General features: G+C 41.9%; 2 protein-coding genes across 4 annotated transcripts in view; one reads left to right on the top strand and one right to left on the bottom strand.

Moving 5' to 3' along the window:
• IL16 (interleukin 16) overlaps positions 1-6591 on the top strand; it is a 37527-nt gene extending 30936 nt beyond the window's left edge. For all 3 annotated transcript variants that reach the window (XM_068410508.1, XM_068410507.1, XM_068410509.1), the window contains 6 exons: positions 680-1775; positions 2289-2472; positions 4083-4184; positions 4836-5088; positions 5992-6117; positions 6374-6591. In XM_068410508.1, coding sequence (XP_068266609.1) covers positions 680-1775; positions 2289-2472; positions 4083-4184; positions 4836-5088; positions 5992-6117; positions 6374-6567 — 1955 coding nt within the window. In that variant the 3' untranslated portion in view covers positions 6568-6591. The remainder of the gene's footprint in view (positions 1-679; positions 1776-2288; positions 2473-4082; positions 4185-4835; positions 5089-5991; positions 6118-6373) is intronic.
• A 1238-nt stretch (positions 6592-7829) lies between these two features.
• Positions 7830-12715, bottom strand: STARD5 (StAR related lipid transfer domain containing 5). The gene is made up of 6 exons (XM_068410590.1): positions 12626-12715; positions 12494-12543; positions 12227-12359; positions 10869-10986; positions 9748-9841; positions 7830-9180 (listed from the first exon to the last, which is right to left on the bottom strand). Exons 1-6 carry the CDS (start codon positions 12713-12715, stop codon positions 9030-9032), a joined length of 636 nt encoding a protein of 211 aa, XP_068266691.1. The 3' UTR covers positions 7830-9029.
• Between the last annotated feature and the right edge of the window lie 628 nt (positions 12716-13343).

The following is a 13343-nucleotide window of genomic DNA, read 5'->3' as shown; positions in this document are numbered from 1 at the left end:
TAAAGAAATAATGGTGCCTTAAAAAAATATTTTTATTTACACTGAAGCAGATAACAGCGTGCAACTGCACAAACAAAAGTTTGCTGCCATTCAGCTCTACCATGTCTAACATTAAAATGCATAATCAGTCTGTGACTGATTCTTATATTAGAATTAAGTTTTTACTTACTACAAAAATACAACTGGAAGTGCCTGCACAAATTTAAGGAAGCATAAATATTAATCGAAGTTCTTCATGGGAGAGTCTTTTTAGAGCAGGATATACTTATAAAGGTATGAAAGAAAAATGACTTTTTTAAAAGAATGTACTGTCACACCAGCTTTTTCAGGCTGCAAACGACATTGCAATTTTAGCCTTCTATTTTAACTGTTATAACTTATATCATGACTTCAGCACCCCAGAATTTCAGGTTACCTTTAGAAGTTGCAGGCCCTTTAGAAAAGGGATCTTGTATGTAAGTACGGAAGAGCCTTGTTTTTCATTTAATTTCATTGTCAAGAATCAGAACTTATAGATCAAGAGTTCTGAATTTTAAAAAAGTTTAAACTTTTTAGAAACTTAAAAAAGTACCTATTGGATGCTGGAATAAAGATCAATTTTAATGAATTAATAGCAATAAGGGATGGAGAAGGAGAGTTAGAAGGAGGCTTGTATATAATCAATGTTTCTCAAATACAGGGAATCCACTTTCATCAATACAAAGGCCTATACTCAAAAGACAAGCACGGGTAGATTATAGTCTTGATACAACAACAGAAGACCCTTGGGTTAAAATTTCCGACTGCATAAAAAGCTTATTTAATCCTACCATGAGTGAAGACAACGTCCACTTAAATTTGCAACCTGGCATCGACACAAAGAAAGAGAATCAAAATCGATGCAACTCAGAGGCAGTTCTGAAGAAACTGGAATCTGAAATAGTTGGTTCAAAAGGCCTAAATTCAGATGAAAATGACAGTGTGAAAAAGGGTCCTCCTGTTGCACCTAAGCCAGCCTGGTTTCGCCAAAGCCTGAAAGGATTGAGGAAAGCAAATTCAGATCTAAAAACACAGGCAGACCAAAGTACTCCTGACTTTGAGAGTATTTCCAGCAAAGAACAGCAATCCAGCTTATCCCATGTCTCTCCTAGGGGATCATCAATAAAACAAAGAATAAGCTCATTTGAATCCTTGAATGCTCCGCAGTCACCTGAAAAAATACACCGAAGGTTTAGCCTGAAACCGTCAGTCCAGAAAGAACACTCTCCCAGTGCAACAGGGTCAGAAGTGGCTCCAGCCCATTTAAACCAAGCCTTTCTCCAACATTGTGAAACTAGCCAACAACAGTCAAAGACACCTGTGGTCATGGGTACAAAGAGCCTAGATAGATCTTCCTCTCCCAGGGAGGTCCTTGCAGCCAGCTCAGAGAAAAGCAACAATGCCAACATTGAAAATTCTTCGGGTCTCTTAACTACAGAAGCCATTGCAACTTCCCATCTTGTATCGGTAGCAAAAGCACACAGCATAAGATCACGAAGCTTCCCACTTACTGCTACACAGTCTTGTGAGATGATGAAGCCATATGATGAAAAGTGTAGCAAAATCTATTCCATCAGTAACCAGGTGTCATCTGCTTTAATGAAATCTTTGCTTTGCCTTCCTCAGTCTTCAGTCTCTTCTGGAAACAGTGCATGGGAAAGTCTGGACAGATTGTCTCAGTCCTCTGTGGAGGAGGACGGGACTTCTCTCTCACCTGCAAGTGAGAATCATCACCTGGACACTGGGTTTTCTCTAAAGTAAGATACCATATTTAAAAATCGGATTTGCAGATCAGCATTGGTGAGCATCTGTGCTGATTCACTGACAGATTAACGTTCTAAGGTAGTAGTACACAACAGTAAAGCACAGACTAAGTTAAGAACTTTTTGGCTCACAAAGGTTGAATGACTCACATGACCTTTACACTTGTTTTTAATTTGTACTACATAAGCGCATGTACATTTCACACTTCCTCCTACTTAAGGAGGAATATTTCTAGAATCTCCATGATAAAGGAGATTTAAGTCTGGTTTTGCCTGGGGCCAAGAGATTACTCCTATTCTTTTATGTGATGGAACCGAATTCTGTTAAGCTAACATGATTAATATACATTTGTATGTATTTATAATACTTACTATAGGAGCTACCACCCCAATTAAATGCTGATAAGATCAAAAGATGACTGCTCCAAAATTGTCTGTGCTATGCTTTTTTGGGTATGTTCTTTCATAACCCAACGTTTCTTTTTTATTCCTGTCACAATGGGACAGCCTCTCCGAGTTGAGAGAGTATACAGTGAGCCTAGCAGACAACGAGAAAGAGGAAGACAAACAGGAACATGGCTCACCTCAAGCATCCGGTGTGTCAGGGCAGTCTGTCATCTCTCTGCTTTCCCCTGAAGAGTTAGCAAAGCTTATAGAGGAAGTAAAATCGCTAGATGAAGCAACCTTAAAGGTAAACCTGTTTTTTCTTTTTGTGTATGATTTTCAGAAAGCTGTGGAGTGGATGTGCCTGGTTAATCTTTGCAACTTGATATTATAACAAATAAAACAGTCATCTCAGTATGTACCAGTAGTAATGTTTAGCTCTTTTGATCAAAAACCTTGAAGAAGTCTTCAAAAATAACTAAGAGCAATACCCATTTAACTAATGGGATAACAGTTATTCAGCAGGTAAGGTCAGTGTATGCAGAAGTAGGCACTGATATTTTGGAGGCCTTTCTTTCTATTTGGGTTGCCAGTCTGAGATACGCAATGCCTTATTTTTGGGATACTGAGCAACCTTTAATCTTACTGGATTAATCTAAAATTGCAATAAAGCTCAGAATAAGTCAGAATCAAGGTTAAATGTGTGCATTTCAGAACTGGAAAGACGTTTAAAGACTGCTCACACTCAAAGAAAAAGCAGAAAACACCCAGAGCTCTGCATTGAAAACAGTTCAGCTTCTGCTGGCAGCTACGTGCTTGCTGTGTTAAAACACTCCAAGCTGTGCAAGAGCAGCAGAACTGCATCAACGCATCAATAAGCCTAAGCTAATACAGCTTTTGCCTCTTAGCTAACCGCGGTGACGTATCTGCCAGGTTAGTCCTGGTTTGTGTCTGTATTGCATGGAGCATGGGTAGAGAATTCATGTCTGCCTATCACAATACTAGGTAGAGATATTCTCGTGTCAGAGACAAATTCTTACTGATTATATCAAACTTTGCTAGTATGTTGCAATCAAAAAGCAGTTTGACAAGCAAAATTTATGAATGCCAAGTTTTGTATCAATTCGTGTTTCCTGTCAACATCCCACATTGATATTTTTGGTCTGCTTAGCAGTAAAAGCGATGTTGCAATGTTGCCCTCAATGGGACATTAGCCTCTCATATCAAGTCATCTGTTTTCATGGAATTTTCAGGACAATCTCTGAGCAGCAGGTACGTTCTGCCTGATTGTAGCTGGCCAGTGGATTCAATTGTGGAAGGAAACAAGACACAGTATCAAAAGATGTAACTAAAACTGCTAACATACTGAACACAATTGTGAAATTGTGGTCAAGAAAGCCATGTTTCCTTAGGAAACTACGTTGTTACTCCATACAAACTCATCTTTGGAATAACAGTCAGAGACAGCTTATTCTACCTGTTAACTAGAACATTTTTAAAAAATAAAAATAAGACTGAGAAGCAATTTTTTATGCTGTGACACTTATAATCACGAGTTGTATGCCAAATTCTTTTTCCACTTTTTCAATTAAAAGGTCTTCTAACATGATTCAGCAGTATTTTCTGTTTCTACAGTACATATATACTCTTTAATATAATTCAATTTATGGTCCAGATCCAACTGATAACCTGTTTACCAAATCAGAACAATTTTAGTCACATAATAGTATTTTATAAAATAGGTAATTGATAGGTAAACTTGATCAAAACCAAATATTAAACATGTCTCAGTATTATGCTTATGCCACTAAGTCTCATTATAAAATGCACAATGGACAGAAAGAAAACATGCTGATTTTCCAATCATCTTGACCTATCTGTTGGGAAGTTCTTGACATTATTTCTTTCTCTGCCTAGGAATTTGATGATATACACGTTACAATTTTGCATAAAGAGGAAGATACCGGGCTTGGATTCAGCCTGGCAGGGGGCATTGATCTAGAAAACAAAGCGATAACAGTAAGTAGCATCTTTCTTAAAAAATACTCCAAAACCAACTACTCTATCTAAAAATATATAACTTACTGGTTTTCTACTACAGAGGTTGGCTTTTGGCATAATCAGACAGCTGTACTGATAGGGTTAGAAGAATCATGGTCTTAATGGGTGAAAACAGGATCCTTCTGCACAGAGCTGCCCTCTCCAGGCGACTGGCAGTCACACAGCCCTCAGCAGGAAGTAACCAACACCTTATTCACATGCTTACAGGAGACCATACAGGGTGGTCAGGAGGAATGAGGTGAGCACATAGACATGTAAGGGGTCTGAAAGCTAGAGACTAGCTTCACACCTTCTTCCTCCCTCTAGCAGAGCAGCGAGAGGGTCAGGAAGTAGCATAGGCAAGGTATGTACCATGGGCAGCAAGGCTTTAGCCATCTAATACTGGGGCTAAACAGATTGCCTAGCTGCTTGAGGAGCGCTGTGCCCAGGAGAACTTCTCTGTACAAATTTATTCAGTCCTCAGTCCTGAAACATGCTACAAGCAACTTGTTCCTGGCAAAGAATGGAAAATGCACACGGTAAAAAGTATTAACTGAGTGATTTAATGATTTGTCCTTTTTTTCCCCCTCTTTCTTTGTGTGCCTGTGTGGTGACTGGGCTCTTCAATAGGTTCACAAAGTGTTTCCCAATGGACTAGCATCTCAGGAAGGAACTATTCAGAAGGGAGATGAAATACTATCCATTAATGGAAAGTCTCTTAAAGGTGCGACTCACAACGATGCCTCAGCAATCATGCGACAGGCTCGACAACCCAGACAAGCTGTTGTTGTCACTAGAAAAGCTAAAGATGGAGAAAAAAATCTCAATGTTTCAATCAACTCTAGTACATCTTCAGTAGCAAGTGATGTCTCACAAGAGTCTGGTGAGTAAGTTCAGTGGCATTGCCATGCAGCCCCCCTCTGCCGTTTACTCATCACCTGAAATCCGGGTATACATAAAGCATCTCAGCGTTGGCTGTGTAAATCTGAGAACCGTGATTAAATACAGCATAGTTAATAAAACATTCCTGAAACAAACATTTGGAATAACTTTGTTGGAAAGGGAAAGAATTAATGGACTTCTAAAAAAAAGGAACCCTCTGAAAAGAAACAAGTGTGTTCCTCTGTATGAATTTCTGTAGACGTACAAAGACTATTATTGTATTAACACATCTAATTGAAGGTATAATGACAACTTGATGAACAGTGATTATTCTAACATTAATAGATTAGTAGATTCTAGTTTACAAGACTTTTTCCCTGTGAAAGGCAATTATGGTTTGAACAAACAATGTGCTATTGTTTGATACAGCAGGTGGCTACAGCTGAAACATAGCAAGGTCAGATTTTTGCAGAATGTTTCACGTTCTTAAGATACTTTTGTGGTTTTTTTTCTAAAGCATAATCTGGAGACCTGTAGCTTTAGTTACATACCACAAATAAGCATTAGCAGCTTTGTAGTTGATAACAATTTCATAACTAACATCAAGTCAAACATGTTTACCTTAAATTTTGTGCATTGAACAGATTTTTCTAATTCTAGCAAATGTCACCAGCTTTTATTTTTATATTTCCATTCTGCCATGAATTCAAACACAGCTTTCTCTCCCTAGCTTCCAGAGGGCCTTACACAATGACAAAATGAGGAATTAAAAGTTGTAGTTTTCTCTTTCATTTGGCAGTTTGTGGTGCCTTTGCAAACAAAACAGAAGTTAATTTTTTGTAACAGATGTTTTAGCTTTTCAGACTATGTGGTGTCCATCTGCTAACTTTCCATTTGTTTCCAGCAACTGAAGATACAATCTGCACTGTAACTCTAGAAAAAACACCTGCTGGTTTAGGATTCAGTCTGGAAGGAGGGAAGGGCTCTATTCATGGAGATAAACCCATCATCATCAACAGGATATTTAAAGGTAAACACACTTAAATGTGTACACAGCAGATTCTTAGCTGATGCAAACTTGTGCAGTTCATAACTGACTACTGATTTATTCCCACAAAAATTGTATTTTCTGTAAATGCAGCATTGTTCTGTGCAGTGCCAGTAATTTGTTGCCTGCTGAGACCAGGTGGTTTATACTAAACATGCTGGTGATCCTTGATAAGTAAGAGATCCGTTAAAGACTCCTCCACACAAAGAATTAAAGGAAATTAATTTTCTTTTTCCAGGGACTGCATTAGAACAAAGCAGCCCTGTTCAGCCCGGTGATGAGCTATTACAAGTGCACACAACTGCCATGCAAGGACTCACTCGTTTTGAAGCATGGAATATAATCAAGGCATTACCTGATGGGCCCATCGCAGCTACCATCAAGAGGAAGAATCCAAGCTCTGTTACCACCAAGTCACCTGAAACTTTGTAAGAGAAGGAATTAGACTACTGCCCATATTACAAACAAAAAAGGATTTTATTACTTGCAGCCATTTGGCTAGCACAGCAAGATACTCAGAAAGCGCATAGGAAAAGCGCACATGATCTTACTGCCAGTTACAGAGCAAGCTGTCCGGGATAAAATAAGATGTGCACAAAATGTGCGTGATTCTTATTTCAATACTCAGAAACAGATGTTACAAAGTGTAGAATTATAAAATAACGACTTTATTAAGAATATACTGGTTGTAATAAATTATGTGACAGCTATAGTGCTCTCCTATTTTAAGCCATTAACTTAACAAATATCAGGGACGCATTCTGTGTGAAGTTTTCAGTCTTACTCTACAAGTCTTAGAAATGTGTCTACATTTCTCAGGAGGAAGAAATGTGTCTACAAGCCTACGACTAAACACTGCAGCAAAGGAAAAGCCTTATCAATGTGTAAAGGGCAGAGAAAGGGGGACGCAACTTTGTGTATCAAAATAACAGTATGCCCTGGAAAACTCCAGCTTTTCTATTCAAACCATGGAACAGCCAGAACAGTCAAAACCTGTCTAGGGTAACTTTCTACTAGCAGATAACAGAGCCATCTCACCTCCAGCAGGCAAACAGCAGGAGAGTAACAAGACCATTTAGAACCAACCCTTACCTTCTAACCACACATTTTCTGAAATGGCTTTGTGTTAATTTTGTAAGGGAAAGCACCTGTGAGAGTATTTGGGAATTAAAAGTTCTGAATCCAAACGTTTATTCTGGAACCACTATATAACTTGGAGATAAATCTATGCTTTAAATGCTGCTATCAGCATTTTGGCAGTGCTCTCTAAGCACTTGTGAACTTGTTACTCTTTGTAAGTAGAGGAAGCAGCAATCTAAATCGGAAATAAGTACCAGCTAAGGGCAAAGAAGTTGGGAGGGTGAGTGATCTCACCAAAACACCTTTATCTCCAGTTAGTGGGGAGCATAAACAGGAGTGAAGACTTTTCCCTGCCTTGTTGCCTTAAATTCAGAGAGATGCTAGAGGTCCAAGTGGCTTTTATGTTTCCTTGATAGCAAAGCAGGTGCAGGAGGAACCATTTTAAAGGATGACCCAGGAAAAACAGCAAGATGTAGCAGAAAAATATTTATTTCATCACTCATACAAGTTTTTACATCTTCGTACACAAAGGAGACTATTAAAAACTGTTTCCTTGAGAAATCTATTCCATAGGGTGAGATTTACAGTGGGAAACTTTGTGTGCAAGTCCATGCCCTACGCTAAATATAAAACAAATACAGGGACAGAAAGCAGAGCAAATTAACCATGTTAAATAATTGAGTTACAGCATTTAAAATCACAACCTGCATTTAAATTCCTAATTCAGTGATTAGTTTTCCTTTTGTAATTATATGTAATCCATAGTAATGTCTGACATTCCTGCAGTAACCAGCACCATAAATATTTTCTAAAGCTGGACACATCACTGCACAGAAGATCAGGAGCTGATTTCCCAAGATAGCGCTGTCAGGCAAACCAGTCTTAGAGAAAAAGCAATGCCCTTATGGCCTGTCAAGTCAAGACTAAGCTACAGAAAAGATTATTTACCCGTTAAAACCTCTCACCACAAGAGACCAAAAAACATTCAAGTGCAGTTAAAAATGGTCGTTTCAAGTGCATTTTAAAAAATGCAAGTAAAGTGCTTAATCCTCTTTAGTTATTGCCACTATGTCAGTGCAGTTTGTTTCACGACATTATGGAAATCACTGGTTTTGGTACAGGGAGGAGAAAGGAAGTGTGTCTATTTGCCAACCCACAGACCTACGAATTGATTTGCATTGGTAGACTTTGATTTAGAAAAAAAAGCACTTAAGGCATATTTACCATTAGTACTTAAGTCTGCTGGAACAAACAAGTGGGATCCTTCACACAGTCCAATTTGTTCTGGCTTTTACCGTTTGCTAGCTTGGATGCACTGAAGCACCTCAGCAGCTCTATGAGTGCTGGCAGCAAAAGAGCTACCTCTTCTTTTGGGGAAGGAACGTTTTTCCACAGGAGTCTACGGGGAGCTTCAGAGACAAAACAGGGCTGACCTGCACCTGCCTAGAGCTGTAGTGCTAAGTGGATTTTAGCAATAGTCCTCCTCACAGACACTGACAAAGTGCAGCCAAGAACAGATCTAGTATGCGCATCTTCTGTCCGCAGACAGGCAGCAGTGCTGCCTTCAGGATTCTTCCAGCCTCTGGTGTGGTATTTTTCTAATTATGAAAATGAAGGCTATTGTACTAGAAAAGAATTTATTGCTTTGAATAGAGACAGGTAGAAAATGCTGTTTTAAAAATTTACTTTACTCCATCCATTGTTCCCCTTTCACCTTTACCTAAGTATCCTTGCTGGTAGTAAAGTCCTGTAAGGCCAACTTCCTATTTCTACCCTCAAGCTGCCAGGCTTTTTCCTACCCTCAGCTGGTGATGTCAGCACGCTTTTAATGCTTTAACAGCTTTGGTCAGATTGCTGTAAAATCCAGCTATGCTCGCTGGAAAGAAGGAATCCACCACCGTCTGGGGAAGATAGCCACCAAGATCAGTCTGAAAGAAACTGAGGAGCTGAGTCCTATCTGGCTCCCTGCAAAGACAATACAAGTGATTTTTATAGCCAGTGGTTTAAAAGCATTAAGAACTTTACAGTGACTCTTATATGCATTACCTGATGATAGATATTTCCAAGGGCTTTTTTTTTAAAAAAAACAAACAGACACGAATTCCAAATTTCAACGAATGTGGCTATCCCCACAAGTCAAATTACAGTTAAACTAGGCCTTAATTAGGTACATCATTCTGTATATTAATTATGGCAATATAATAAACACCCAGATACTCATTTATCAAAAATTAAGACCATACTTGTATGTTCTGCTGAATCTCTGCTTTAGAGGTCAGCGAGAATCCTACAGTGATGATGGTTCCTGTAACATTAGAGACTTCCCTCTAGGAAGTGAAGAGAGACTAATTCATTGCACAAAACAGAGAACAGAAAGGGCATTCAGTCATAATGATTACCAGTCAAAAGAAGACAGAAACATGTTATTGCCAAGAGGCTACAGACCACAAGTGGCCATATACACATAAACACACCACGCAATAGATAAGAAGGGCTTGAGAATACATAACATTCAAATAGATCACTTCTTACCCTGGAAGAGGTATACAGAAACAGCCACAGGGAAAATTAAAACCTCTCACGAATTTTGGTTGAGGAGGACACAGTGGGTGTTCCACATTGGTGGCTATAAGAAAAAACATTCAAGAAAAGTTTCATTTTCACAGAAGATGGGAAAGAGTCCGTGGTACTCAAAGCACCAGCTGAGAAGCAAACTCACTATATGAGAATATATTTAAGAGTGGCAGTACAGCCTTTTCAGTGTGGGCCTGGGCTATACAAGTGGTCAGAAAAGACCATTAAAAGAAACCATTCTGGCCATGGAAATGAGAAATCAAAGCGTTAAATTTAGAAGCAATTGTTACTGAGCTCTGAACTAAGCATCAAGACACTTTGAGGGGGTTTCACTGAACCCATGTTGTGTGAGAGTATTGCTTTTCTTGAGAGGTCATTCAAGTTACTTCCAACAAATCCATGCCACAGAGGTATATGCCACCTGACTGCTGAGAAGCTGCACTCTAGCAAGTACATAAATTCCTGGCAAGGCATTCCTGAACAGATGGGAAAATGGGACGGCTGAACAGAGGGGCAATAAAAGCACTGACCTGTAACAGGTAAACAACAGGATAAAAGTAAAAAAACAAGGAAACATCCTTCCGTGCAGTGGCAGACCCTTAATAATCAGCACTATTTGGTTTCATAAGAACAATTATTTCCACATACAGGAGTGATACATTTATTCAATGGCTTCAACAAAATCTAGCAGCATTGCAGAAAATGTTAAAACAGGATTTAGCCTAAACAGGACTCCTTTTAGAAAGTTCTGTAAATTCTTAAAAAACAACAACAAAAGCACACACAAAAAACCCCCCAGAACTTAATAGTAAATTAAATACTTATTCAATCTCAAAAGCATAGCGAGGGAAGAAACCACAGGCCAACACTACCCATCATTATCTGAACATTAACATGACTTATAGACTCTGTCCGAGTTCAACCATGCAGAGAGACCACTAGTACTTTATCTTCTGATCAAGATCAGATCAACAACTACTAAACACCATCTTAGTTACTTCTTATTTTGAATTTATTTCCAGTAGCTGCTGGTTATCTCTGAACATAATGTGAACACGTTGGCAACACAAGCATCTTACCAGCAGATAGCATTGTCCCATCTTCACATTGCCTCATTAGTACCACATCCACAAATTCTCTTGGTGAAATAATCCTCATGAAAGCTGAAGGGGTTGTGGTTCTGCATACAGAGACAGTCTGGAAATCACAAAACAGAGTAATGACAGTTGATGCTTTCAAAAGTACAGCAGAAAAATCGCTGTACTTTCTGGTACTCTTTCAGTTACACTTTATACACTGTATCACGGAGTTCCATTACACCCTTTGATGAACGAAATGCAAATGCAAAATGCAAATCAGCACAGTTAAAAGGCACACAAAGGTGTGTTACTGAAGGACAGTTTAATGGAGAAAAACAGAGCAAAAATGCATTGCTTCCAGGTTATTTAAGGACAGATACCCCAAGGGATGCTGAAAAGCAAATCTAGCACATCTATGCTCATAGGACAATTAAAACGCTCGTCCTTTCCAGGAAGTACCACATCACATGCAATACAACTTGATACCCAGATTTGTTACACTGCAGAAACCTTAACATGACCAGCCCCTTCTGTGGAGGTTCTGTGGAGACAGGCTCCCCAAAACAGAGGTTTCTACCACACTGGTAACTGTTGGCAAGTCTGATAAAGTCTATGAATTTCAAGTGGTAGGTTGCAGCTTTTCTAAAGTTTAAGTTTACAATTAAATACTAAATGCCTGTAAGGTTTCCCCAAGAAAAAGAATCTTCCCAGGACTTGCACAGACATTCCTAGGACTGGTTGTGTTTGCACCCTGGCTGCCTCCAAGCACCTACATCCACTTCAGATTTGGGGACCCAAATCCAATACCCTTTTAAGGTTCTGACACACTTAAAAACAAAAAAAAAACTTGGAAATTAGACTGTACAACTTCAGCAGCAGAAACTACTGCTCATACATAGCCCTTTTCATTTGTAATGCTCCAAGTGCAGCATCTCCATTTTAATGACAGAGGCACTGAGGCAAAGCGCTGGGTCCCAAGATCAGTCAGCCCATTAAAGGCAGAGTGCGACACATGCAGTGCAGAGCATCGTGTACCACCACGGCGAAAGACGGGGCCTGAATTAATGGCTGATGACATGAACACTTCACTGCTTAGAACGTATTAGTAGTTCCTGTCAGAAAGACAAGCCATTGTTAAGAGAATATAAGCAATCCATAAAAAAGAAAAAAAAAAGATGCCCAATCCCAGTGCTGTCAGAGTGATCCAGACAGAGAGGCCGTACAGCTTCTTGAGACCCTTTTACCTCCCTGCACATAACACAGGCTGTCTCATGGGGCACTACAAGGTCTGTGCAGAGCCCAATGCTTCCGAACACAGCGCTGCATTAATCGCACCAGAACGGCTTTAAAGAACTTACATCGCTGATGGCTTCGACGACTTCGAAGTCCTTCACGTTTTGGTCCCACTTGGTCCTGCGCCCGTCGGCCACCGGCTTTATGCATTCCCAGACATCCTGGGGGCTGGCCGGCACGATCCCCTCTCCCCTGTACCTGCGGGGTACAAAAACAAAACCAAAACCCGCTGCTCTACCCTGCCTGGCCCCAAACACCCCGCGGCAGCACCGCGGGGGCGATCCCGCACACCGGCATCTCGGAAACGACAGCGGGGCTCCGGGGCTACTCACACGTTGCCAGCGAACTCCGCGGAAGGCCTCCAAGACACCGAAACCTCGCTCTGCGGGCAGGGGAAGCTTTGAGCCGCCGCGCCGGGCCAGCCCCGCGCCCCTCCTGCCACCGCCCCCGCCCCGCCCGCTCACCGTGCGCCGGCAGCCCCGCCAGCCGCCGGGGTCCCGCCGGTACAGCCCCATCTTCTCGGCCGCCGCCTCGGCGAGACCCGCGTAGTCCATGGCCGGGCAGGGCGGAGCCGCCGCACGGCCACCGTCTATGAGGGCGCCGCACCGCACCGCCCCGCCCTCATGCGCCGATGGCGGCGCCGCCCCGTCACCCGAGGGGCTGCGGCCTCCCGCCGGCCCGGCCCAGCTGCCAGCCCGGCGGAAGCGGCTTTCCTCGCCTCACCTCACCTCACGGCGGTGAGATCCGCGCCGGGCTGGGGTCGGCCACCCACGCCAGGCCGGGAGCCGCGGGTGGCCGTGGCACGGCTCTCCCGCGCAGCTGCTAACAGCGGGCCTCCCCCGCGGCAGCCTCCGGGCAGCAGCCTGAGGGGAAAAGAGCCGCCGGGCGACAGGCAGCTGACAGCAAACGTTTATCTGACCACCTCCGGCCTTCAAAACCGGCGGGGAACCAGGGTGGAGGCTTTGCTCTTACCTAAGATGGGGCCACCCCACTCACACACTTCGAGCCCGGCTGCGGTGCAGTGTCAGCCGGCAGCACACACCCCTGCAAGGCCTGGGGCTGCGGGGAGGCTGGCGAGACACCACGGGAGATGTCCATCCTCCCTCCAGCCTTTGGCAACACAGCACGGCATGGTGGAACCGACTGGAAGGAGACCGTGCGGTTCTGGCTAAAGGCCAATGG

Source organism: Nyctibius grandis, chromosome 11, assembly GCF_013368605.1.
Source record: "Nyctibius grandis isolate bNycGra1 chromosome 11, bNycGra1.pri, whole genome shotgun sequence".
Classification (NCBI taxonomy): domain Eukaryota; kingdom Metazoa; phylum Chordata; class Aves; order Nyctibiiformes; family Nyctibiidae; genus Nyctibius; species Nyctibius grandis.
The sequence above is the reverse complement of the archived record's forward strand: the minus strand, read 5'-3'. Positions and strand labels throughout refer to the sequence as shown.